General features: G+C 39.0%; 1 protein-coding gene across 5 annotated transcripts in view; it reads left to right on the plus strand.

Moving 5' to 3' along the window:
- Positions 1–106: 106 nt before the first annotated feature.
- The window catches only part of MTA3 (metastasis associated 1 family member 3), a 154,098-nt gene continuing 126,338 nt past the window's right edge, over positions 107–27,866 (plus strand). For 3 of the 5 annotated variants that reach the window (XM_068185841.1, XM_068185840.1, XM_068185839.1), the window contains exons 1-3: positions 17,423–17,589; positions 19,702–19,769; positions 21,577–21,670. In XM_068185841.1, the coding sequence (XP_068041942.1) occupies positions 17,562–17,589; positions 19,702–19,769; positions 21,577–21,670 (190 nt within the window). In that variant the 5' untranslated portion in view covers positions 17,423–17,561. Of the gene's footprint in view, positions 271–16,824; positions 17,039–17,422; positions 17,590–19,701; positions 19,770–21,576; positions 21,671–27,866 lie in introns of those variants that run through there. The other 2 variants (XM_068185842.1, XM_068185843.1) reach the window with 2 other exon arrangements.

A 27,866-nucleotide genomic window follows, 5' to 3' on the forward strand; every position in this document is an offset into this window, starting at 1 on the left:
AAATAGCAAAACCTGACTAGAAGTCTGACAGTGCTAATGAGTTACCCAGGTGCTTTTTGACTTTGCAATTTGTCAGGCTTCCTGCTCCATATGCTCTAACCATCCCTCATAGAGAGCTTGCAGAGGAAGAGAGCAGAGTACAAATAACACAGCTTGAAGACATATATTTACTAACTCTCTTGAAATATTGGTTAGAGTGTATGTTCTAGAAATTATTTCAAGAGGAACAAAGCTTTGTGTGCTGTGTTAAGAAGCTGTCTGGCAGAACAGGTAAAGTGCTGGCCTTACAAGACTTTATCTTTAAATGGCATTGTGAGTTGATTAATGCCTATTCCTAGTTCTGGTTTTCAGTTTATTTTAAATATAGAATATAATTATTTCCGCCTTCAGAATTACATTGTCAAATATTCAATATAGCAAAGCTTACCTGGAAACAGTGATATTTTCTTTTTCTCTGCAGTTTGACATGTTCACTAATTATTTTAGTTATAACTGCTGACTTCCAATTGAGGAGATTTGTCCTAGTGGGCTGATGTCAACAACTGTAAAGTACATCTTCTCAGAGCAGGAGCAGCAATTTATCAGGAACAAACCCTCAGATTTTGGACAGAATTTGCAGTAAATAAATTTTAAATTTTAAGTAAAACATTTTGAGTACCTATTTCTTGACTTTAAGATTGGTTAGCCCTATGGAGTTGTGAAATAGCAGATTTGTTATTGTACTAGAGCTGCCTAATTTTTAAGCAGACTTCATTGAGTGTAAACTATTTTTTGTGGTGGTGGTGTTAAATTTTGCGACTGAATGTGTCAAGAAATTTGAAGAAATAGGATGGAGAACCAAAACACCGAAGACTTTGTGTGACCATAAGTAAAACATTTAGAAATATATTAAAAGAAAGATATTTTTAAAGGTAATTCTGGTAACAAAAAAAGTTTGTTTGAAAGTTCCATCTGATTTGAAAAATGGTACATAATTAATGAAGAAAAACTCAGGTGAGCAAATAAATTAATTGAGGTCAGCATAGAAATTAGTAAAGAGTATTCACCCTATATGTTAAAAAAGTATGAGGCATAGAGGCAAACTTTAGAAGGACTTAGCAGACTAATGATCTAAAATATCATAAAGACCTCTTTCAAGTAGTTGTGTTCAGGTGGTTGTAGTGTTGGTTTGATTTAGTTTGGTTTGAATTTTTAGGTTCTGGATATACTGCTGGGATGCTGAATCAAAGCAATTAAACTTTTCCTGGTGTTATAGTTGTTATACTTTGCTGCCCAGGAGGAACTTCACAATTAACAGTAATTATGTAAAACTAGCTTTCTTTGTGTCAACATTTATTTTCATGGCTTGCACTGTGTATTGCATCCTAGGGGTATTTAATGAACTTGAAATATTTTCTACAGATTCTAAATCCTTCTGGCTCCATGCTGAGACCATTGCTCTATGTTCTGAGTGCAACTCTAAGCTTGCTTTTAGAGAAGAGAGTCTTTACTTGCATTTCTTATGTGAACAAAGTGGTATATTTTGATAGCAGGCATTTTTCATAACTTGGGATGAGATTCTGTTCCTATTGAGGTAGCTACTGAATGCTGTTGACTTCAATGCAAGCAAAATTGGCTTTTAGTGGGCTGTCTTGTCAGGAATCTTGATTATTTTTATGACTACAACATGTAGCAACTCTAGTTGTGGAGCAGGTTGCCATGATGATAGACTTGTAAACACAGAACAAAAAATCTTCCTGGCTAGGGAGTATATAGTATGTATCATGTAAAATTGTGGGGGAAAAAACCCAATCTTTTTGGTAATAAACATATTGCCACATTTAGCCATCTCTCTCTTAATTATTTGGAAAGGCAATATATAAAGAACAGAACAAATGCTTCAAAAGGTTCTGCATGCACAGATGGACTATGGTTTGCATTTATCTTTCATTTAGGGTTTGGGAAAAAATGGTTTCAAATAGATGACTTTTTATATTTATTTTTTTTTTTAATCTCACTTCTCTGTACTGAAGCCATTCTACTTCAGTCTGGTTTGTGGGCTATGTAGAAAACCTTTCAGGAGATGAGCCTACTGCCACATATAATTACCAAACAAACCGTCTAATGACAGATGCAGGATTGTCAGTGGCACCTGACATAAGAGTACAAGTTCCCTTGTCACTGAGGCACTTATAAAAATCAGAATAATTTTGAATATAAGTGTTTCTAAAAATGGATGAATGACATTTAGTAGGGAACTGGGTATTCACATATATATACATGTGCTCAGAATACAATCTGGAGTTGACATTTATAATGAGACTAACTTACTTTGTGAAAGGTGATAACTGGAAAATTTGGCTATGAACAATTAAGATTTGATCCTGAACACTTGATGTATTTGTGGGTCAGACTGTGAAATGTTTTAATGTGAGAGACAACTGCCTTCTTTGCGTTCCTTCACCTCCATATTGAGAAACTCCCAGCAAAACTTCTTGTCCCTGATCCTGGGCTAATTATGAAGACTATTACATTTTCTGTGGTCATTGAATCAAACGAAGCCCTTGGGTCAGAAATGCATACTAACTGGGAGAATAAACCAGTTTGTTTCATCTGAACTTCAGGCAGGCAGACACAAAGCCCAGAGAGGACGTTTCTCGCCTGAGGAAGGTGATTAGAAGGAGACTTGCTAATGGATAATTCAAAGGCATGAGCATATCCTCACAGGAGAGTACAACATGGGAATGTGTTTTCACACCAGAGAGATTCTTTTCTAAATTCCTACCAAGGAGAAGGGAAACAGCCTGAAGAGAAGATGGAGAGAAATAATAGGACTTGGAGAAGCCATGTATGTGGGTGAATCCTAAGTGTGCTCTCAGAATAGGAAGAATAGGTCCAGCTAAATGTATATTAGCATTATTTTGTCCCAATCTTACCTTTTTTTTTCTTTTTTTTTTTTTTTTTTTGTGCTAGCTGACATAAAGAACTACTGTTGTGCCTTTTTTTTTTTTTTTTGTTTTGTTTTTGTTTTTTGTGGTTTGGGATGTTTTTTCCATTTGCATCCTCAGCAAAGGCCATGAGTTCAGTTCAGTTACCTAAACATACAGGAGTTAATGCCACTTGAGGTGCCCTCCATTTTCTCCCTAGAAACTATCTACAGGGCAAGAGAAAATGTCCCCAGCATTGTTCTCTAAAACCAGGGAAGGTTTAGGTTGGATACTGGGATACATTTATTCACCAGAAGGGATGCTAAGTATTGGAAAGACTACTCAGGGAAGTGGTTCAATCACCATCCATGGAGGTATTGAAAAGAGGAATAGATGTGGCACTTAGGGACATGGTTTAGTGGTGGACTTGGCAGTGCTGGGGTGATGGTTGTGCTCAATCACCTAGGAGATCTTTTCAAACCCAAGTGATTCCATGATTCTGTGGTTTACCCTATTCTCCACCTGCTGCTCCAGTAGTGCATGAGCTTTTTTGTCCTGTCCGGAAGCTCCTGTGGATGTCCAGCATGCCATACAGGGGACACTTCATGACGCAGTTAGGGAACTGACTGGAGCCCTCAGCATCTGTTAGGCCTCTTTGAAGTACGAGATTAGAAGCTTGGAAGTTGTGTTGGTTGGGTCTCAGGTCAAGTGCCCTGGTGAGTCACTCATGGCCTTTGGGAAGGGAATTCAGGAAGCTGGGACACCAAAATCCCATTGCTGAAGATTTGTGCAGAGCCACTGAAAACAGCACACATTGCTCTGACTGCTTGTTTAAAGGACGATTAGCCTGCAGGTCTAATTAGGTGAGATGTAATCACAGTGAGTTAGTGTCTCACAAACAGGGTTTTACTGGATCTGTGGAAAAAATATTCTAAAGTGAAGTTTCTGGAAATGCTGGTTCTTTTATTCCTTTGTGAGAAATGCTGTAATTCTTCATTTTAGGTATCAAAAGTTCTAGGGGAACGAGAGGAGAGTTAGAAACTCCGACTTGCTATTATGCTGCTCTAAACTTCACACTTCAGAGGAAATAAAGTTAAATAAAGCATTTTTGAAAACAGTTTCTTTTTTTTTTTAATATTAATAGGGGAAATATTTCCTTGTCCTGCTCTTCACACATGCAGCATTGTTAACTACTGTCCACTTGATTGTACCAAACTACAATAAGTGATGCAGAATTAGGTCTTACCTAATACTGAGGCATACAAAATTCAGTATTTCTAGCTTTGCAATGGAAATAACAATGTGATCACTATAACTACAACTCTGGGACATAATCCAGTCTCTTGTATTGTTTAGCAAAGAATTTAACCCTTACATGGAGACATTTATTTCTAAAAAGAATTATTCAGCTTTTATTTTTTTTCATATGTGTTCTTTCAGAGGTCCCAGAAACTCTTCCTGATGATTGTAATAGTTTATGAAAATGATTAAGCTTGATAATGTAGATAAATATTTGGATTACTATTTAGAATTCAAAGAGGATGCTCAGGTTCTTAAAATACTAAATCTGCAGTCAAATACCCGTCCACTTAAAATTAATAAACTTAGTGCAAATCTCTTGATTCTTAGAGAAAATGAGATTAGATGTCTTTACAAAATGTGTTTCTTTCCTGAGCCTCTTGGAGCATTAGAGGGAGTGCAGGGGGCTGTTACCCTTTTTCAGGACACAGGCAGACCTGACTCTGCAGTGCAACGAGGTGTCAAAACCTTCCTGTTATCAGAGCTTCGGGAACAAGTGGAGCATGGCTCAGTTACAGTTCCAGGAGAGCCAATAAAGCCGCTCTGTCCTGAGCTCAAAGCACAGGACATTAAATGGCAGCTTGCTTCTCGTGGCTGGGCAGAAATAAGCTAAAGATCCCTCACTACTTTCTGTGACTTCTCTGCAAAATATTGGAGAGGACTCTGGCTTGCAGCAAATAGGTTACAAAACTGGATTGCAGGTAGGCACTTGTAGACAGGTCTCTCAGCGTGCCGTCATAATCACCGTCAACATCTGAACAAATTGCATAGATGCTCCCCAAGTTCACTGATGCAAGTTAGTATCTGCTTTCAGGAGCAGTAACTTCTCAGCGTTTGCATCAAGTGACTCTTTCCTAAATGATGCAAGAGACTGGATTTTGTCCCAGAGTTGGAAGATAAAGTGAGCACACCATTATCTCCAGTACACAGCTAGAAATGTCTCATAGCCAGAATGAGTCTGTTTTTCTCTGCCTTTATTTTAAGAAGAAATAGTGTCCCTTATAAGGATGTTTTTCAGTTATGACTTGAAGATATAACCATTGATGGTCTGGATCAGGTACAAATACTTGTGACAAAATCCACCAGAATGATCTGGTAGACTGAGCACCGTTTAGAGAGAAGAGATAATGAAATAGCTGAGAATCTGACTCTCAGAATGAAAACAACTTCATGAGAACATTTTTTTTTTTATTTCAAACTGTGAAAATATTCATCTGTGTACAGTTTTTATGCTATATTGTTCTCTGGTATAAGTTACTGCAGCTTTGTTTTGGGCAAGTACCAATTCATGATTTTTTTTTTTTAACATGTATTTTTACCTATTTCAACATACTTTCATTTCTCTGCTGGGAACTGCAGATCTTACCTACAATGCAGACCTGCCTCCACATTTTAAGTCAAGTATCACTAAAGTCACAGATTCTTAGTCGTTTTTTGGAAAGCTGCAATATGTTGACTAATTGTTCTTTTCCTGCTAATTACAGGAGGGGAAGGTAAATTCCACACCCTCTCTTTGGGGAGAGAGGAGTGGGATTTGGAGAAGGAGCAGTTTGCCTGTGGTATCCCTCTATAATATGTGCCAAATTTATAATGAAATTGCAGCTGAAAAAGAACTATCACATGGTGTGTTGGGAAGTGCTGCTGGTAGACTCTGCAGTGCTCAAAACCAGTTGTGTCAGGCTGAAACTGAACGGCAAGTGGGCCACCTGCATTGCTGTGATGGCCACTAGCTCTGACTGAGCTGCGGATGTACCTGCAGGATGTAAAGCTAATCAACCGGCATTAGCAATTTAGTCAGCCCCTAATTTCCCTGCTTCCCATGGCGATAAACTGTGAAACTGAGCTGCTGAGGCTGGAGGGACTTTGGCACATCTTTGCCATCTACTTAGGGCTGACTCTAGCCTTGAGAGAGGGGAAACAACTGAACATCACAACAGTAATGACAAAACAGAACTGTTCTGAAAATGTTGGCTAGGAAACAAATAGGTAATATTGTCTGCAGAGCCATGCAAACTTATTCTGATAAAAACTTTTGGTAAGTTTCGTTTTTTTTCATGTTAAGCTGCCCAGGTTTATAGATGTGCCTTTGCAGGAGCCAGAATAAAATAGATTACTCATTGCAGATTCTTAATTGTGGTTTCCTTTGATCCATGTGAGTTCTTTTTGTGTTTCTTCTTATTTTATTTTTTTATTTAACTATTGCACAAACAAAGCAGGAGACATCAGTAATCTTATAATCATCACAAAGAAAAAATTGTAGATGTCTCTTTAGAAAAGCTTAGCATGATTTAATGAGATGCACTGTTCTGTGTTGCACTTCAGTGAATATGATATTGGCCTGACTCTCAAAAGTGGGAAATTATAGTAAATAGTACAGAAGCTTGTTTCAGAAGACTCCAACCCCTTATCAGCAAGTCTCTGCCCTTAGACTGCAGCATTCAGCTGTAGGAACCTCTTTCTGTTTGGAGGTTTTGACTTCTTATTTATTTATTTATTATGTTGTATTGTGTTATAATGCTGAATACTTCAAAACATGGCCTTAAGATCATGTTGTTTTCTTATTTTTCTGAAGAGTATTGTTATCAAATCATTAACACATCTTTCCTTCAGTACATCTAAATGTGACTATGTGACTCTTTCTCTTCTCTCTTTTTTAGAAATTTCATCTGTTAAACATTTGTGCTGTAAAGCAGACTTCAAACTAGGAACCCACATCTCATGTTTGCACTGCAGTTTATTTGATTGCTTTCCTCCTATAGTTATATCTTTAATTTGGAGATCTGTCTTTAGTTCACCAATTTATATTACTGATTTTCTGTGTCTTCTTCCTAACTCATTTTGTAATTCATATATTAAAGACTATTTTTTCCTTCAAAAGAGAAGAATAGGGAAAATAAGCTTTTAACAAAACCAAAACACAGAATAGAGCTAAAAGTAAAAAGGAAAAAAAAAAAAAAAAAAGAAAACCAATTAAAACTCCCAAACACTGATAAAAACACTGGACTGAAATCCTGTGCTTCTGTCTTCCAGGAGCTGTACTAGGAACTCTTTGTGAGTGTCCTTCTCATTAAGCCATACATTCATCCTCTTTCCTTCTCTCTTCTTAGCACCAAGCATCTTTTTCTAAAAAGAGGATTGTGAGGAGCTCCCCACTCAGCATGGGCTGTGGTTACCCATTCTAAGATGTGTGCTGTTGCTGTGGCCTGGGTCCCAGCAAAAATTAAGGATGTGTCAGAGCCTGGTGCTCTCATTATCTGCAGAGATTATTTGGAAAATATTCCTTAAAACCTTCTCATCTCTCAAATTTAGCATTTCAGTGGCTTTATAGAACAAGAAAAATACACAGACAAATGTGTAATTGGATTGTCTGCTCACACAGCTGTTTTTTGCAGTTTCTTACACTTCTGTTATTTCCTGAGGAGCAATCCTTGACAGCCGAGAGGAGGACAAGCCTGTGGAGCTGCGATTTCTACCCCTGCATTTCTCATGGCTTTGTGGGATGGAGCACGTTGAAGTATCCCTGTGTTCCTCCTCCCAGAGTGCCAGAGAGGCCTGGCAGACCAGTTACTAATCTGAAGCTTATGGTTTCCTATCCCATATGAGGGCAGAACAGAGATGCACAGTCTTCCTTTCATGGGGTTGGGTCTTAAAAGATTCAACCTATTGCTGAATTTTGTAATTGTGTAACCAAGTGCTTTTGCCTTCCCCAAGAGTGTGATTCCAGTGGATGAACTCAACCATACCAATAGAGTTATTCTGAATTTACGGAGGTGTGACAGAGTTAAGAATGGATCAGTATTTCTGAGTCTCTGTAGGCAAATAAAGTAATACAGTTGCATTACTAATAATGATGGTCTGTCTAGTATGCCAGTATTTGGTGTATTTAATGAATCTAGGAGATAAATTCCATTGAAAGAAATCTGTGTTGCAGAAATTGTGACCATTTAGGTCAACTGGCTCAAGAGACAGATATTGTGAGTAACAGAATAATTATTTCTCATGGACAAATTGCTTGATACAAATGCAGGCATTAGATTCGCTGAGTATTTTCCCGATGTGAAAGCAATCCTGTCTGTCTCCTACAATAGAGAAGTGATTCTGTAGTAAAAAATAAAATAGCTCTTGAGTTCCTTAAACCTCACAGGACAAATTTCAGCCTAGCATGAACTTGTACTGCTGAGTTGTAGACCTTGGAGCAGGGGCTGGCAATGGAAATAGTGATGGAGAATATTTTAGAGTTGTGAATGGTGATATGATGGATTCTCTGTGCCTTGAAATTTTGCACTTGTGGGGGATTGCAAGATTGGCGTGTCTGAAAAAGCAGCATTGCCTTTTGCTATTTAGAACAGCAGACTCCAACAGAACGTGAATACACAATTCCAGAAAGTTAATGAAGAACTACAGTTACTTTTGTCCTCTCTGGGGAAATAATTTTGGTGCAAGAGTAGCAGCGTTTCCAAATGTTTGTAGGGAATGGCTCATCCCTGAAGAGAAAAGTTCTTGAACTGTGCATTCCATTCAGAAAAGTCTTTGAATTTGTTAAGGACTAATACAGCAAATATTGCTTTCAGTCCTTGTGATGCTTTCATCAGAGAAATCTGTAGGTGAATAACAATGATACTCAGCAGCAGAGTTTGTTCTATAAAGAAAAAGAGGGACTTAAACTACAAGTTGATACTTTGACTTTTACATTTTGATGTATGCGGAAACGTGTGAAAGGACTTGCAAAAAGACTGGTCCCTTTTAAGTCATGATTACTATGGTAATCCTCTTGTGGTGTGCCTCTTCAAATTTTAAAGATAGAACTAACATGATTTTAATATATTCAGTGCTTTATAGATTACATCAGACTTGCTAAAGAGTAAGGTAAGAGCTCAGGTAAAACATCACTTTAAGTAATGCAAAGCCCATGGATTCCACCCTATGCAAGGCAGCACTATGCCCCTGCCCAGACACCTTCTCCTCCTGCTTCCCCCAACACAACAGATCATTGCACTATATTCAGTCATTTATTATTTTCTTTTCTAAACAGAAAGCAATCACAGCAAAACATGCAATGACTCATGTTCAGAAGAAGATAGTCCTCAAACAATCATAAATAACCTTTCTCATCCCAAAATGTTGGGCAGCTGCTGAAGAGGACTCCAATAAAATCTTCTTAAAATATTCATTAAAATTGTTAAATCCGGAAAGACTTGACGGCCACCGTGGCTGGGATATTTGCATTGCAACTTTCCCCTCCCTGTCATCCCTGTCATGGTGTACTATTTTCAGCTGGTTTAAGGGAGCAGTCCCTATGGAACTGATGTTATGGATAATTATTAGGAGAGCTTACACAGTGTGAGTACTTCCCGTGTGACTACTCTCCAGCATGGAAAAGTTAGAGGGGCTTCTACCTGTATTGTGTGTTCTGTATCATTTTATTGATGTCCATGAAAGCAAATGCCATTCAGTATATGTTAGAACTGTGCTCTCCAGTCATGGGCTTGGGTGTTGACCATGGTTTATTTATTGATCCAGCCAGGCCTCAAAGGGATGTGAGTGTCCATTTGGAAAGAAGTCCAGAACTCCTGAAAGCAGATCTGAGAAATACGGGTGAACAGGCTGCTTCTGTCCCGGTGTATTTGTGATTTAGCAGTATGAGCTGTGTTTATTTTCTCTGTAATATCTTCTGGGATTTCACATACCCATATGTTTGTACTTTTATTTGGCTGCTGGGGGTTATTCTGGTGAAATTCAGGAACTAGTTTAAGTGAAAATAGTCCTGGATATCTTGACTACTTTTGGGGTGGGTTTTTTTGGATGGGGTAGGTGGGTTGGTTGGTTGGTTGGTTTTTCGGGGGTTCTGTGGTTTGGTTTTTGTTGTTGCTACACATATGGATTGGTTTAACAACTTTTACAGATCCCTAAAGGGGAAGTAGCTGTAAGAGTATAATAAGGGGTTATTCCAATATAGACAATTATTTTGTTTAGAAGAAAAGGAAACCAAGCATACTGTATGCATGGGAATCCATGATTTCTTCCTGCTATCACATGTCTCACTTCAGGAATTTTTGGGTTTTGTCTCCAAGCAGAACTTGCAGGATGGACCCTGAAATATTTTCAGAGTTGTATGGCAGAACCACTGGATGAAGGAATCTAATTTTTTTTAAAGGACATATTCTAAAAGATGCTTCTTTAGTCCTATTCCCCTTGAAGAGCAGGAATTTGTGTTTTCCTCTAGTAGTTCTCCCCATTACTGATTCCTTATATCAGAGTGGTTGCTTGGGTAGCTTTGAGGAAGACAGAGGAATGAAAACAGGAACTTTTGGCTCTGTGTTTGTTAGTCTCAGCTGTATGTTATACCCTTGCATCCCAAAGGACCTTCATAAGGAGAAGAGAGCTGATGCATCCTGCTTTTTGTTCATATTGAAATATGGAAGATAAAACCAACTTGCTTGAAAGGATGTAAAATATTCTTTTGTGTTCTAGAAGATATTGTAGACTATTAAAACTCAGGTACTTTCAGACTGTTTATCTTGGGTATCCAGATTTTACAGGTTTTTCATTCCTAGTTGTAACTGCAAAAGGGCTTAGTGGCGGAGATTAAAAAACAGTGAAAGGCTCATCTGATAAATGGGTGTAAGGACTGCAGTCAAAAATCTTCAGTCAGCCAGAGAAAAGGTAAAATTTGTCAGACTGAGCATGGGAATGACAGATCTTCAGATAGTAGTTTGCATTTGCCTTTCTGAAAAAAAGAGACTTAATTGCAATAGCGGGGGTTTTTTACTGAATATGGATATTTCAGAGGCAGGTAATATGTTCAAGATTTTTTTGTTTGTGCCTATTTGGTACAAACAGTCAAATTTGGCTCCAACAGCCATTATTAAAGAACTTGCAGTACGTATCAGTTAGGGTTGTTGCTATTGGAAGTATGTAAAATCTCCCGTTCTCTTTTTGTATTGGGGTAATAGAGTATTCTGAGTGCACAAGTGTGCACTCAGCCCATTGTGTACTGGGGGGAAGGGGGTTTTCAAGCTGTTTGTTTCTTCTTGCCAAGCAAAACATAGCTGATTAAAAAAAAATCCAAACAACAATAAAAACCATGCCAGCTTTGCAACTAGGGATCCTCTAGTTCTTGCAGTATTTCTTGTGTTGGCACCTATTGTCTGGTATACTAACTCTAATCTACCCATCTAGAGGTATGTTCCTTGTTCTTTCCACTCATCCTGAGAAAACACTTCATGAACTTCACTGGCTTGAGACAGGTATTTGAGACGATTGTTTCTCCCAAAGAGAGACAATCACAAAGTCTTTTAGGTAAAAGACTTAAATACAATGCCAATACTTTGTGAAATACCAGCAGCATTGGCATGTTGCTGAGTGCTGCTGCTCTTTGTCACCATTTCCCAGAGTGGTTTTTGGAAGTAAGTCATCTAGTCAGACACCTGTTCATCACACAGGCAAGTGACCTCCTCTGTCACACCACCTGTTGTAAGAAATAAAGGTCACTTGAGCACAAAGTTAAATTCACTGTGTGTAAGCAGGCATGATGCCCTTGATTTAAGAGGAAGGTGTGTGCATTACAGCACTGATAAATGTGTCCCTGAGAGTCATCCAGCCTGAATTCAGAAGTGAAGTTCCTCCTACCGACAGAACAATGAGCGATCGTCTTCTCACTGCGCTGAGCTGGAGACCTGCATAAGGAAATTACTCTGGTTTTCAAAACTAGAGGTAGAACTGGTACCTGAAAATTTCAGGTCAAATGCATCTGTAATGGAAACACCAGGCAGTCTTTAGAGACACAGGAAGACACTGAGGGTGCATTTCAATAAGTCGCACTTCGGTGTTGCTTGCCTGAGATCATTCAAGCTCCAGAAAAACTGAAGGGAACAGATGCGGAGTCCTTGACTTAAATTAATTCTGCTCAGATGAATGTACTGTACTCTACTTAAATAGGTGTCATTAAGCACCTTTCACAGCTTTTTAGCCGGTGTTAAGCACAAAAAATAGATCAGTTGAAAGAAAGGGAGAGATAAAGAGTAAATTTGCTGTGGAGTGTTTAATATCTATCCAGTACTGCGTTGAAGCCCAAAATGGCTTCACTTCAGAGTGCTGCAGATGTGTGCAGTGTGCTTCCAACTGCTCTCATTTGCAACCTTGCTTGTGTCAAAGATAAAAAAGCTATATAATGGTATTGTTTTAGCTCCACTGGAGTCAACCACAAAATTTGCATGGACTTGAACAGAAACTAGACATAAACCTAAGGGTCATCTAAAACTGCCAAACAGAACGGGGTACAAAACTGAATCCTAGAGCTGCAGACTTTTTCTCCATTAAGATGGGGACTGGAAATTAAATTGGTAGCTCTAACAAAAGCTCTAGATTGGTAAATCTTATTTTTTTCTTTTTTAAATCTGATTAGAAATAGAAGATATTTACTTTGTTATTAATTTTATTATCAAAAAACAGAGAGTTATGCCTCTGGAGTGGAAGAAATACATATAGCCTTTAGTAGGAGATTAATAATAAACCCTACTTTACCGTCCCTCCCTCAAAGCTAAAACAATTTTTCCGTTGCAATGGACTGGTTTTCATTAAATCAAATTCAGTCAAAAGAAGAAGACAGGTACATATAGGTCTGGATCTGACTTATTTTGCACCAAAAACCCCCCAACGCCCCACCCCCCACCCAAAAAAAAAAAAAAAAAGAAAAAAAAAAGAGAGAAAACCTTGATTTAGTTGTATGATTTATGGGAAATGAAATTATGTGTGGTGTCAAAGAAATGCCATTTGGTAGGTTATAGCACCAATCTATATAACACTATGATACTTATTGAAAAATCATTACCTGAAATCTTTTTTTAACTACCCTCTCAATTAATAACTTGTTGCTAACCATAAACACCGTTTTTATCCGCACATTGATTTAGCAGAATTCTTATGACTCTAAGATTTGGATGCAACATCTAAATCTGCAGACTACTAGTAATACAGCAATTAGCTTTCAGCTACTGTTTAAATCATATTTAATGAAAATAGTGACAAATTTAAGTAAGAGTCTCTTGAGAGATCTGACTCAGAGTCAATAAAAAAGCCAACGTTATTTCTGATGCCAAGAGCAGATGACTTTCTCTTGTGAGAGATTTGGGATTTTTTTTCTGATGTATATAGAAGTTGGTGTGAAAGCATCTCTTACAGATTGCACCTAGTTTCTGTTTTGTAGAGGCAGCTAAATGTTTCTATTGCTTGTGATAACAAACACTGAATTTTGTATTTCTGTAAACAAAAAAAACCCAACCCCATCTTATATAATGATTGCTGCAAAATGGTAGTTATATAAGTTTTTTTATAAATATAACGATGAGTATTGATGTGGAAAAAATATTTTTGTTTTGTGACTAATTAAGTGACACCAATATGAATTCTGTCTCTGCTACAAATTCATTAATGAGGTTTTGCAAGCTGTGGTGTGTATTTGTGTTGGTAAAAAAAAAAAGTGCCTGTACTGTTAGTTGCCTGTCAGTCTGATCAATGTGTGACTGTGTTAGCTGGCATGTTTGTTCACACGAGAGCAAAGTGACTTTGTACAGACTACATTTTATTTTTGAGCTGCAGGACAAGTCCATAAACTACCCAAATCCTCAATGGTGGTGATTTACTCTCAATGTAGCAGTTTAAGCTGATAAGAAATTATTATTTGTGAAGTCCTTTGCAATTTGTTTAACTCTTTGCATGGATTATGTGCATGCAGCCAGTTTATTTGTTGTAAAGTTTTACTAGCAAGGGGGCTGGATTTCCTCAGTGTAAACTCATATATTTGAACAGTTGAATGTTTCCTGTGCCTCAAAATTACCTGTGCAAATGAAACAAATCAACAAACCCTCTAGGGTCCCATAGGTATGGGCCAAGGATGGGAAAGGCCTTTTCCTTTCTATTGCATGAACACAAGGGTAAGTGTCTGTGAAAGCTCTACAGGAAGATGAACATTTTTTATGAAGGTTCAAGCAACTCCTTTTTCAATGTTTTTGTCAATTTCACTAAGATGCTCCTACCTGTGAGATCCTGAAGTATTTCAATCTGAAATACACACCTCTACCAATATATTTTACTTTATTCCTCTTGACTGTCAGTATAATCATTAACAATCAAGTATTTGATGAAGATTTGTCTTCAGTTCTGGTATCTTTTGAGAGGAATCTTATAGGTTGGACATGTTTTGATCGTGAGGTTGGTGTTGTTTAGATTCAGGCTTTTTGTAATTAAGGAACTTCTGAAATTGGGAAACTTTGAAATTAAATTTTATGGAAACAAAATAGGATGCTGTATGACAGCTGCAATGGAAGTTCTCTTGTTCTATGACTTCATGAAATAATAAAATTGTCAGAACTTTTAAAAACTTTCATCTTGGCTCTGCAATAGTGGGAAATGAGAAAATTAAATTTGAAAAATGAAAATTCAGGAAAAAAAATTCTCTGATAGCAGATTCTCATTACCTTTGTCTACATAACTCCACATGTAAGAAAGAAGCCTGAAACTTTCTGTGAAGAAAGGGTGAAACTTTTTGTACTATCTCTAATGGAAAAAATTATTTCATAGTAGTGTTCTTTTAAAGACATTAAGAAAATTGTATAGCTCCAGTTGACCTTATAGGTGTGTAGTAGACATGATTTAGGTGCATCTGATGAGGCTAAAGAGAAAAAGCCAAAAAAGAGGGTGCAGCCTGGGTAAGTCAATAGACACTGTGTTGGAAATACTGTGAAAGGTCCTTGGTCATCTGTTCTCTTAGTGCCTGATGTGCAACTCTTTCAGGACTGCTGATCTTGCTCACCATGGGGGCAGCTGGCCGGCCTGGACCATGGAACTAGTCTGTGTTTTAAAATGATCCTTTTAACACTCCATTTTTTCTTTCTTGGCTTTTCTTTGGAGGACTATGAGGAGGAATTATGGACCGCTCAGGGTGGCACAACAAAGAAAATTGTAAAATTAAGCTCTCAGGTAACCTGTGTCTCTAACAGGAATAATCTGTCTTGCATCTTGAATTAAGTTGCCACAGAAATGTGGTTTCTTTTGAACAGCACAGGTGATCTCAGTCTATAGCTAAACACAGTTCATATACCAGGTTAAGACAAGGCTCTTATCTGTTTTTGTTTGGTTTTTTTTTCTTTTTTTTGTTTTTTTTTTTTTTTTTCTCAACAGTCTTATAGTTGAAACAAGAGTTTTCCATTCTATTTAATCTAGAAAAATGATGGTGTTTACATAACTTTAATTTTTCCCATTCTGTACACTGAGAGAGTACCGAATATAAACTGTATCCAGGCATTTGTGTATGTTACACCAAAGTAAAATGTACTGCCAGTCCTGCAACTCTGTATCCCCTAGCTGGCTGTGCCCCCTCCCAAAGCAGTGACCTTGAGCTATGGACGTACTGAACACCTCGGGCTGTGCTGGTACTGGCTGTGTGAGCCGTGTTACTGTGAACAAGAGAGCCCAGTGATTCGCTACTGAGCTATATAAATGTCATTCTTTCTCCATTCATCTGGTCTGTGATGCAGCCTCAGTCTGGCAGCTGCAAGTAAGGGTGGTTTTCTAACTATTTTCAGGCTGTCCATCTGAAAGGATGGGCTGGAACCATGGGCTTTCCTGGGCTGCTCTCTCACCTTCTGTATCTTAAAGAGCTGTCTTCTTCTTCCACAGGCCATGCCTTCAGCTGATGGAAGCAATGGTCTGTCTCTGTCAAAATCCACTCCTTGCTGGAAGAGGGGACATTGTAAACTTCCTAATGAGGGCAGTCCCCCTAATGTCCAAGTGCAGACTTAAAATGATGAAAAGAGCTTGGAGGCATTTTGTTTAAATGGTAATGGCTGTGACAAACCAACTGTTTGAATTAACTGTTTTCTTGCTTCAAAAGTTTAACCTGTTTCATTTACCAAAGCAGTAAAACAGGAGAGTAAAAGTAACACCTCAGGTCTCTGCTAAGGTCATGTTTTTGTGCCTCTGGAAATACCCAGCTGGACAGAGTTGGTACTTCCCAAGGAGTTTCTGCTGACTTTTCAGCTCCCACAGATATTCTACAGAGGAAAATTCCCCATTTTTCCTTTCAATGCTTGAATGTGCTGCTGTTTTTCAAAGAAAAATAAATTACTGTATCGTATGCCTGTTACATGTTTCAGAAATTTGCTTCTCAGTTGCCGTTTTGACACAAAGTTGTAGTCATTTGAGAAATTAAAAGTGTCCTAGAAGTAGACAAAAACTTAATTTAATAGTCCCAGATTTGCTTAGAGGAGAATAGAAAGATTGGATATAATAATTTGAAACACCAGGGAAGATCATCCTCCTTCTAATCAACACATTTTCCTGCAGCTCAGGATGAAGTGAAATTTTAACTTGGTAACGCTAAAGCTGCACGCATAAATATCCAGGACACAAAACAAGTAATAAATCATCCCCTTCGTTGCAGGAAGATGATAACAAGCATTTTTTTTCCAAGGAAGCATGCCACAGCAGGATCAATTTATTTGTCAAGTGTATGGATTGTTGCTTATGGTGTGAACTTCGTATAAACAGGGGGAAATGGCTTCATGTTACACCAGTATTGATGTTTTTGAAGCATGTCTTTCATCGGATGATTTGAAAGCATCTCTTTCGACGCTTCCTGCCCCGAGCCGAGCTGCTAGATTTATCTTTATTCTGTCGTAGATGTTTTCTGTTGCCTGTTGCGAGCAAGCTGCAGCCTGCGGACGGCGGAGAGCTCCGAGAGGCACCGTGCCCGGGGCGGACTGGGGGTGCCGGAGCCGCCCGCGGGACCGCGCTATGGAGGCGAACAAAGGGGCCGCCAAACCCATCACCAACAGGTGCTGCGCAAGAAACAAACTTTTTCTGGGATACTACTCAGAGTTGCCAAAGGGGAGAGATCCCTCAGCCGCTCCGGGGAAGAGGCAAACGCCAAAAAAAAACCAGATTCCGGAGAGGGTCGGAGAGGAGAGGGACAAAGCGGCGGGAGCCCGCAAAACGTGGCGTGCTTCGGGCACGGCGGGGAGCGTGGCCGAGCACCGCACCTCCCCCGGCACCGCCCGGCCGGGCCGCCCCACCCCACCTGCGGCCGGGCCCTGCCGCGACCCGCCCCGGGGCCGGTGCGCGGGGGGAGCGGCGGGGGCGCCCGTTTAACCCCTTCCCCGCCGGCAGCTCCGGAAGCGGCGGCGGCGGCCCCGTGGGGCGCTGTGTCCTGCGCCCGGGCGGGGAGGGGTGGCGGCGCGGGGTGGGGGCGAGCGCGGCGCGGGGGGGCGGCGGCGGGAGCCGCTCCCTCCTTGCCCAGCCCGGCCCGGCAGAGGCGGCAGGAGGAGGAGGAGGAGGAGGAGGGCGGCGCAGAGCGCAGACATGGCGGCCAACATGTACCGAGTGGGAGGTATGTGGGGACGCGGCAGCGCCCGCCCGGAGCCCCCCGCTCACGGCCGGGGGGCCCCGCCGGGCCGCGGGCCGTGCGCGCCGCGCCGGGGCGAAGAGCGGCGCCCCGGCCCCTCGGGCGGGCGCGGTCCCGAGCGGGGCGGCCGGGCCCGGGCGGGCGGCGAGAGGAGGCAGCCGGTCCGGCGAAGGGTCGCCGGGCCCTCCGCGGGGCGGAGGACGCAGGTTCCTCCCCCGCCAGCCCCGTGCGCCGGGTGGGAGCCCGGCCCCCGCCGCCGAGGAGGAGAAGGGCAGCGCCGCCCTCCGCGGGAAAGCGGGGAGCGGCGCCGCCGGCTTCCAGCCTCCGCACCGCACCGCGCTGCGGGCCGGGCACGGCCGCCCTTTGCGCCTCGCCTCCTTCCCCGGAGAGCGGCGGAGGGACCGTCCACCGGGCCCCGCGGGGCGAGCGAGGGGCCGGCTGCCCGGCCGTGCGCCCCCGGGCCGGGCCGGCCCCACCGCGGCCTGGCGGGCCCTGCCGGCGCGGTGCGGTGCGGGGCGCTGCGCACGGGCGGCCGAGCCCACCCCGGGGGCGCTTCCCTCCGCGCCGCTCCCCTGCCCCCGCGCCCTCCCTCGCTCTCACGGCGGAGTTTCTCCGCGCCTCCCTTGGTCTGCTGGGGATAAATAATTAATCTGGCTGTGTAACCGGGGGATTTCTGTCTTCCCTTGCTTGCCGTGACCCCTGAGCAGCGCCCTGATACGTGACTGCTTGGCGAAGGGCGGGGGGGAGAGGTCATTTAGGCGGTGAAAAACACGGCAAACGTTTGTCTTCCCACCCCAAGCCTGTCGAAAATGACACGGATAACTTTCGCTCGCTCACGGAGGGAACGAACGTGGCAGTGTGCCCAATGCTGTGGCTCAGGTGCACCGCTCAAGTTAGGTATGCAGTACTGGGTGCTCAAAAATCGCTCCATCCTCCTGCTCTCTCAACATCCAGAACTGAGAGGGAAGATGCGTGGAAATGAGGGGTGATAATAGTTTGAATCCGTTTCTGCTAATGTTTTGAGATATGCTGATAGAGCCACAAATTTTCCATCTGCATGCTCTCATAGGGCACTTAGATTGTAGTCCCATCAGCCTTTACTCAGGAAAGTAATCCTTCTCTGAGCAGGTAGCGCGTAGGGTTTGTCTCTTGGGTCACCAATTCTCTTTTTTTTCGTTGTAATCTTAATGAGCAATGGTGAACACTATCCAGAGATCATATTCTTTCATATGAACTACCTGAAGTTCCTTTTCATTGTATTGTAGTGTCAAAGTGTTGCAGAAGACTTTTATACATTGTTATAGTTTCTCATCCGATTTTTAAAAATAAAGTTTGCAAGGGACATGGTACAGAAGTCCAACATCAAATTTAAGGTGTGGTTGACATTTCATGGTAGTTTTTCATTGGACAAAAACAACTTTTCAGAAAACTATTGAAGGAAACGCATTGCTTGTCAATTCTTTGTATGTTACATGGGAGCAGCTTTCAGGATATGAGTAAATTTCTATTCACTTTATGAAGATATTTTTATATTAATGATGCTGAAAGAGACTTTGTCCTGCAAGATCCTTGCTAATTTCATTACAATTCCTGCTTAATGTAGTTTACATCTTACTGGACAGAGATAACAAGAGCAAGTATCATAAAATGTACATTACTCATTGGGACAACTGTACTGCCACAGCACCTGATAATAAATATGACATGTCATCTCTTACAGAAAGGGTAATCTCCATAATACAGAAAGTCACTAAAGTGCTCAGTTCTTGATCTTCCCTAACTGATTGTGAGAAGTTGCTCCTTCCCTATCAAGATTTATGAAGTGTATGGATTACTAGATTACAGTGTAAGCTTCAACACAAAGCATTTAACTTTTTTCCAGCATGGTTGTCAAAGCAGGTGTAGTGCAGTTAAAGCCAGAATTGAGGAACAAATAATATTAAATCTCAGTGTAGAAATACATCATGGTCCCAACATTTATGAAGAAATCTCAGCCCTTTGAAAACTTCTAGGTTTAGAAGGAAATTTTTTCACTAATAATGATCTGTCTTTACATAATTTTTGATATTTCAGCGACTTTTCCTTTTTTCCTTGCAGATTATGTTTATTTTGAAAATTCTTCCAGCAATCCATATCTCATTAGGAGAATTGAAGAACTTAACAAGGTACAAATATCTAAGATTCTTTCTTAACCTTTGGCAACAGTCAGTGTTCTTATTAAAACCTGAGATCTATTTCTATCCCTTAAGATTTCTACTGTAGGAGGGATTTCTGAGGGTTACTGAAAACTTGCTATGTGATATCCTCTAATTCTGCCCTGTTACCTAAGGAAACACCCAGTTGCTCATTCCTGGTGAACACGATTACTCTGCTGCAAAAATTTTCTAACGAATTCTATGAATTCTTGGAGAAATGAATGAATTTAATTTTCTGGCTGACGATGACACTGTGAATCCCTCTGGAATGACAGCCATCATGTAATGTGTCTGCTTTTAGGTAGACATCTGAAGAGCTGGAAGGTACCAGGGAGACTTTGCAGTGATCGAATAACGCAATATGGGACTTTTGTGGCTGTTTATTGCTCTGCCTATTGGCAGCTGTGAATGAAGAATGGGCTTTTGAATAAAGTACAGACTGTGTTCTCTGTCTTTATCCTGAGTGTATTTTTCTAAAAAATGGAGGCTCTATTGACTGTCATTTTGGGGAAAGCATGATTGTTTTTCTTCACTCTGACACTACTAAGAATAGTGTGTGGTTTCTATGGTTTTTTTATTATTTTTAATATTTTTGTATTATTTTTTTACTTTTCCCTCAAGCAGTATTAAAACTTACTGATGCACTACATCAAAAGTCAATTGTTAAAATGCCCATCATGATGTAAGTAATGATTAAGATATTTTTCCCCAGTGGTTAGAAAGTAAATTAAAAAATTGGTGACTTGCAAGTGATTTTCTTCTTATAAATGAAACACAACACTATGCCATAGCAGACATCAACCACATAACTGTTAGTGCTGTCCAACACAACATCCACTGAACTTGTGCATGGCAAATAATTTTTGACTTTTATTGGAGAAGAAAATTTTTTATTCACAGTAATTGACATGATTCCAATCATGTATTGAATGTAATGTTTATTATCTTTAAACTGCACTGCTATAATTTAATCTTGCTTGTGCAGGGTAAAGCAGAGTCATGTATTGATTTTTTTTTTCCTTAAAGAGAGGTTGGAGGTTGTAGTCTAGACATCTTGAATGTGAATGGTTTGGTTTCATGTGTTAAAGGTATCGAGCAAATGTGGAGAGGTTATGTAAATGTGTAATGAAATGCTTTGATTATTGTTCTACCAAGGACAATATTTTTTTTGTAAGAAGCTTGATCAAAACATTATACTTTTTAATATTAAGTAAGTAACTCAAGGTAAAAAAGTACTTTTGTACCCTTCAAGGAGGAGGATACAGTTCTTCAAATATTAGTAAATTCTTTATAGAAGATCATGGTCCCCATAATGAGTCATGAAAACAGTGAACTAAATAGCTCTTTTATTTTAGGACCTGTTGTGACTTTCTCAAATAAACTTTTCAAAAAGAATTTCAATAAATGTTATATTAAATGAGTACTTTGAAATATACATTTCTGTCCAAAGCAGGATTGTAAAGAAATGTTCACAAGATTCTAACATTTCTGAAGGATTCTTACTTTAGCATGATACTAGCATTGCACCTCTGAACACCTGAACAAAATATAAATTCTGAGGACTCAATAATTGTAGTTAATCCTCTTGTCTGGTCTGAAATTGGTACTGGCCTCTCTCAAGAAGATTTTCTATATTGGAGTAATTCTGTTGATTTCAGCTTGACTGATCATGTGAGAAGTACTGATATGAGGGAACACTCCGAGTGGAGAGTGTTTAATTTGTATTACTCAGCTGAGGAGGGATACATCCCGACTTGATTTTCTCTTTCTTTTGTAGACTGCCAATGGGAACGTGGAAGCAAAAGTGGTGTGTTTTTACAGGCGAAGAGATATTTCTAACAGCCTTATAATGCTTGCAGATAAGCATGCTAGTAAGTAGATGGTGTAGGGCATTTTTCCTTACTAACACAGCCCGCTCAATTTCTGCAACTGCTTAAAATTGTGGGGTTTTCTGGCATGTGAGATATATGTTTATGTTAGGTATTTATTAATATCTAGTTAGTTGCTTAGTATTATCTGATACTCTCCTGCTCCAATTAGTTGCTTCTGGGACTTAAGCTGTATCCATATGATTGAGACTTTGAATCTGGAAAAAAAAAGAATGTATCTTTTCATCTGGAAGGTACAGCTGCATTTTTTTTTTCATGTCAAAAGTAATTCTTGGTTGTAAGTCAATTTAAGCTTAACAGTACTTGTTATTATTTGATCTGATTTTTTTGAGTTAGACATAAACATGTATTGCTTAATGTAAAGAATGAAATGCATCATTGGGGACTGAAAATCACTGGAGATTGTAAAAGAGCTGTTATCTGCATTTATGCTAAATGTAGATATTAGTCAAAAAATAGGGGGTTGGGGTTTTTTTCTATTTTTTTTTTCCTAGAAAAACAACAAGTGGTAATAGATGAAAAAGCCCCATTTTTCAACATGAACCTAACCTTTTTTTGGTATCTGCCATTTGGTGTACAAGTGAAATATCATAATTTTCCATAACTTTTTGATGAAAAATAAAATTCTGAAGAGAAAAAATGCAATTCTGAAACTATAGTTCAGAACCTAAAAATCTGAGATGAAAACAGTAATTTGCAAAATATTGCAATCATATTTGTAAATAACTGAAATGTGAAGTGTCAACATCCCGTAAATTTCTTGCCACATGCTATTAAATACCATTTGGATTGTATATGATGCTTGAGTTTTCAAAATGAATCTGTGAATATGTTATGTAGGGGTTATAAATTTCTAATTTATTGGGATGAATCTCGTGAAAGATATTAGATAATGCCAACTTTTTTATGCAGATATATGATGGTGTAATTAGGTGCTTTAAAAATACCCTGCAATGTCCAACTCTGGTAATTTTGCTCATCCAGGTATGGTGAGTGAAGAGAAACAGCCAACCTTTGGCTTTTGCTTTATTCTTTTATTGGTCTTAGAGAGGTGGGGGTGATTTGAATTTCCAGTATGAAGTACTAGCTTGGTTTTTATAGGAAGACAATACATCTTGCTTCTGTACTAAGAAAATGATTTAATGTTTTCTTACATAGTTGGGTGCACTCTATAGTTATTTGTCAAATATTTATGATCATGATCATCAGCCCCCACAATCTTTTGAGTTCTTCCAGATGAAATGTATAGAAACATAGAACTTTAGGTGAGCTTCACTAAACTTTCTAGCACTTTTTTTTTGTTTTTCTTTTCTAATGGAGGGGGCAAGAAATTATGAAAATGATAACAGCTTTATTGGAAATACTTTTTTGTTTTTAATTTGATTTTTAAAACATGAAGCTTGTAAATCCTTTTTTTAGTTGGCTTATTTTTTAGAAAAGGGTATGTTAGTCCTGTGGGTATCATTCAGTCTGGAAAAGTAAGATTTTTCTATTTCCTTTGTGAGTTTTAGATTGCCATTTTGTCAGCACTTTGATGAAAAGGACTTGATGGTCTGTTGCTCTTCTCCTATAGCATACTAGGGGTTTGTTGGTGTCACTAGGAGTGCTGTGGAGTCTTCCATCATGTTTTCTCTATTGGGATTCTCTTGTGGTTTTGTAGTGAGAAAACAGAAATGTGATTTCCAGCTAGTTCAATGAACATCTTTAGAATGCCTGTGTCTCATAGATTACGAGTCTTCTAACCCAGGGCTCTTATGAGTTATGTTTCTCTATGAACATTTTCTCTGGACACAATGTCTCTGTTCTGACCAATCTATGGAATCTGTAGTGCCAAGCTCTCTTAGGAGATGTTTGTTACAGTTACAGGGGACAGCACATAGTGAAGGATTGCTCGCCTAGAGCTTCCTATAGCTCATAGAGCAGATGTAGTTAAATGTCAAATCAATTTAAAGGCTTTCATTCTGGAATAACACAGTGTTCTGTTTAAAAATATGGTGTATGTAAACAAAATATTTGTATATTTATGAATTGAATGTTTTGGAAATGTTTTATATAGCCAAACATGTTGACACATCAACACTTCTACCTGGTTTGGTATAAAGTAAATGTTAAAAGATACAAGTTTCATAAGGAATGGAAACTGCAGTTCAGCCACTGATTTCTCCTGTGTGCCTGTTTGGAGAAGTCTTTTAAGTATAAGATCTGCTTTATCTTTTCTAATGATATTTTGTATTGCTAGCATATTTTTTTTTCTTTATGGCTGAGAAAACTGGTCGGAGTTATGCATTTCTTAAGATTTTGGGACATAGGGGTTGGGGTTTTTCTGACTCACACATCAATTTCTGAAGGTTACATTTTGAGATGCAGATATGGTCCCATTTACTAAAAGAAAAAAACCAGCTTTGTAAGAAAATATTTCGGAACTTTAAAAAGAAACTTTCAGTAACTTGAAAAAATTTCAGAATTATTCTAAAGAGCATTTGGGAAACATGAAATAAAGTTGATCTGTGACTTTATCACTGGTAAGGAGTTGGTATATTGTTTACCTAGGGTGTTTTTTGTTGTTGTTGTTGGGTTTTTGTTTGTGTTTTGTTTGCTTGTTTTTGTTGTTTGTGTTTTTAAATTTGATTGGGAATTTTTTGTTTATTTGCTTTTGTTTAAGTTGTCTTCCAAAATGTTTCAAGATATTGTAACAAATTGAGGGAGGGAGATAAAATTTTCCTTAGGCCATTCTAAAATACTCAGGTACAGAGTAGTTAGTTCCCTTATTTTCGAAGAATGTCACTAATCTGTGCGGAAATTGTATTGCCTTCTTTCTTTCCCTGGTGTTTCAGGTGGAATTTAATTAAGGAAATTTTTATTTGTCTACCAGCATCATGTATGACATCAGCTTAGGTCTGGGAATAGTTCTAGAAGCTCACTGTAGCCACTTAAATCCGGGGATTTGGAATGTTTTATGGGCAGTTGAAGACTTTTTTTTTTTTACACTGTTGATTTATGTTACTATAAAATAGAGTTTATGGTAAGGTCAGCTTGAAATACAAAACAAAATACTGTCCAGGATCAGCTTCTTGATCCTGTGCAGCCTCCTGAGCTTAGTAGGAGAGTTCTTTTGGGGTGTTAACACTCACCAGGTTGTTGTTGTTGGGGTGTTAACTCACTTAGGTTGTAGTCATCACCACAGGGTCACTGTGAGGGGAATTTTCCTTTCTTGGCATGAAAGAATTGACCAGCAGCAGAGTAAGGCTTACTGTGAAGAGCATAGAAGGAAGAGAGATGAGTAGAGGGTGGCAGGGAGTACAAGAGACAGATTTTGCAACAGATACCCGAGTGTGTAAGTGAGTGAACTTGGAGAGGTGGCACAGAAACACTCAGCTCATTAAAGTGGGTGAAGCAAACATAAAGGGGTGGCATAGAGATGTTTCCTAACTAAATGGTGTGATTGAGAAATTGCCAGCTGTAGCTGCATCTATAAAATGTAAATGATTCTTTATCTTCAGCAGAATTAATGTAAGTATTTTAGGGCAAGGTTTTAATAGCTGTGGAGAGGAGGCTGTGTCAGCTTTGTACCGGCACTGGTTTTGGGTTACAGTGAAGGGCTCAAGTTCTTATGTCCTTCTTTTGCAATAGATTGCAAAGAATCATAGAATATCCTGTATAACGAGAGACACATGAAGAGAATTGGATCCAACTCCTGGCCCTGAAGAGGGGCCATTCCAAGAACCATACCATATTTGAGGTTTATTCACTACTACTTTCTTGAAGCTGAGTGGGGTGACCTGAGTGCATGATGCCATTTTTTGCAGTTCTTTGCACTTTAGGTTGTTTATCTGATCATGTGTTATCATGTAATACTATGTCTGAAGTCATTCTCTTATTGCAGCTCCTCAGCCAGCTTTTGCCTAGTCAACCATCTGGTGAGGATATAAAAAAATTACTGTTGTTGGAGTCCTTCATCTTCTGATTTATTAAAGAGGGTTTGTTTCATTTAGGTGTGCTGAGATGCTGACTACATGCCAAGAATATTTCTGGGCCTGCAATACAGCCCATGCAGAATGTATTTTTTTCTCATTAACAGAATTGATATTCTTTGTGAATGAGACAGTACTCAATTAAAAGAACATCAGAGATATTTGTTTCATTGACTGAGATGAAAGATAAAATGAAAATTTTCTAAATTACAGAAGCTGACAAAAATAATATTCAATCTCAGTTGTTCTTTTTAGAGATCACTTACTGACTTTACTTCTTGTTGCACATTTTTTAAACTTTTATTCTTTTTCTCTTGATTAGTCGTGTTTCATGTCACATTGCTTTGTAAAATGGTGTTGCTGCTACAGAATTTTTGTATATGATAGATATCTAGGAGGAGAAGAGTCTTGCTATTGATTCCTGGTTAGACAATCATTAGGGTTGGGAAAGACCTCCAAGGTCCAGTCTTTGACTGAACACTGCCATGCCCACTGAACTTTATAATCAAATGTTGGAGTCTGTACTCAGTTCTTACCTTTGTATGACTTTCATGTGTTGCAATCAGAAACAAATCCAGTATTCTCTCTGTACTTTGGTATTTTGCCTGTAAAGCAATGCTCCTATTACAAGTTCTTATTAAAGTTGGTAAAAAATATTTAATATGCCAGCATGTTTTTATAGTTGCTGTTAAAAGATCTCAAAGTACCCTACAAGCACTCATAATTTATATTCTATATAATATCAAGAATGTTCCAGCATTCCTGGAAATGGCTTGATCTTGTAAAGCAGTTTAGCTGCTGCTGAGCCTTCTTAAAGGTACTTTGTATTTGAGGGGAGGAATATTTTGCATATTGTCTATTTTAACTGCCAATATTCCAGATGCATCTGAGAGAATGAAGCTGTTAATATTCCGTCTGATTTTTGAGAAGCATTTTATTTCAGTAGAGCAGCAGGCTAGCAGGTATCGTTGAAGATGTTAAGAAAATGAGCTTAACTTGAGCAGTAGTGTTTAGCAGATTACTCATTGATGTTCCCAAAGATACACAAAACTGAAATGTGAATTCCTTTTTGTGTGTCATCAGGTTTTTCAACATATGGTTGCTGTTGCATAGTGGTGTTCTTAATACTCAACTCCTGGAGAAACACAAGACTTTTTCCTGCCCTCTACAAAAATAATAATTAAAAAAAAATTAGAAAGTTGTATGAAAAAAGTGAAGACCCCTTGGGGTTGAGGAGAGGGCTCCAGAGTAAAATGTCTAAAACACCTTGTGTTCTTCAGTGTTCTGTTATCTTAGTCACATATTTGACTCAGTATGATGCATAACATTTATAAAATACTATAGCTACACTATTTTTGTCCAATCAGATTGTAACACAATCAGAAAATTGGTGGATTTTTTTTTTCTTTGGTCTGGTTCTTTTTATCATAGTAAAATTCTTCTACATCAAACTAAACAGTTATTCAAAAAGGATACAAAGTTTCTTTAACCACAATCCCTTTTTTTAAAAATCACTTTAAGATGACTTTTCCTGTTGCCTAATTCAAGTCACATAATGTCTTAGAATAAAAAGTATGTTTTGACTGGAGATTTTATTTCAAATCTTAAATTGGCTTTTTTTTTTGGTTTCACTACTTCCCTTGATACCTGCTGTCTTTGCAGCCTATGTTCAGTTAGAAGCACCTTTGGTGAAATGAACCCAAGAGACAAATATTAATTCTTCTACTGCATACAATCCATTTTCTCTGTCTTGATAATTTTAAATGTTGAAATAATTCATAGTTTCTTAAAAAAAACAAGCTCCAAACAACAAAAATCAACCCCATGGTGAATAATTTTTTGGTCTTGCTTTTATGGTCATGTTGGTGACAAAAACCAAAACAAAAGAAGTCTTTAGAGCTTAAAAGCTCAATTGATTTATGTCTCTTACAGTAGCGTAAGTAACACTTCCATGGAATTTTGTGGCTTTTGGAAAATTTTCTGTTAGGTTACAGTTGATTTTTCAATTGCACTTGGTGAGAAGACCTCTCTTTCTTGCTGTTAAGAAAAGTGATCTGTTGATATCACCCAGTGATGAAAGATACTATTTTTTCAGTTGGATAGGAGAAAAAGGAGCTAAGGCCTGGAAAGACAGAGCTGGGAATGAAAGGTAGGAGACTCTCTTGAATTGTCTATAAGGAAGAAGGCTTGGCTGCTAGATATGCCTG

The sequence above is a fragment of the Anomalospiza imberbis genome, chromosome 3 (assembly GCF_031753505.1).
Source record: "Anomalospiza imberbis isolate Cuckoo-Finch-1a 21T00152 chromosome 3, ASM3175350v1, whole genome shotgun sequence".
NCBI classification, from domain to species: Eukaryota; Metazoa; Chordata; class Aves; order Passeriformes; family Viduidae; genus Anomalospiza; species Anomalospiza imberbis.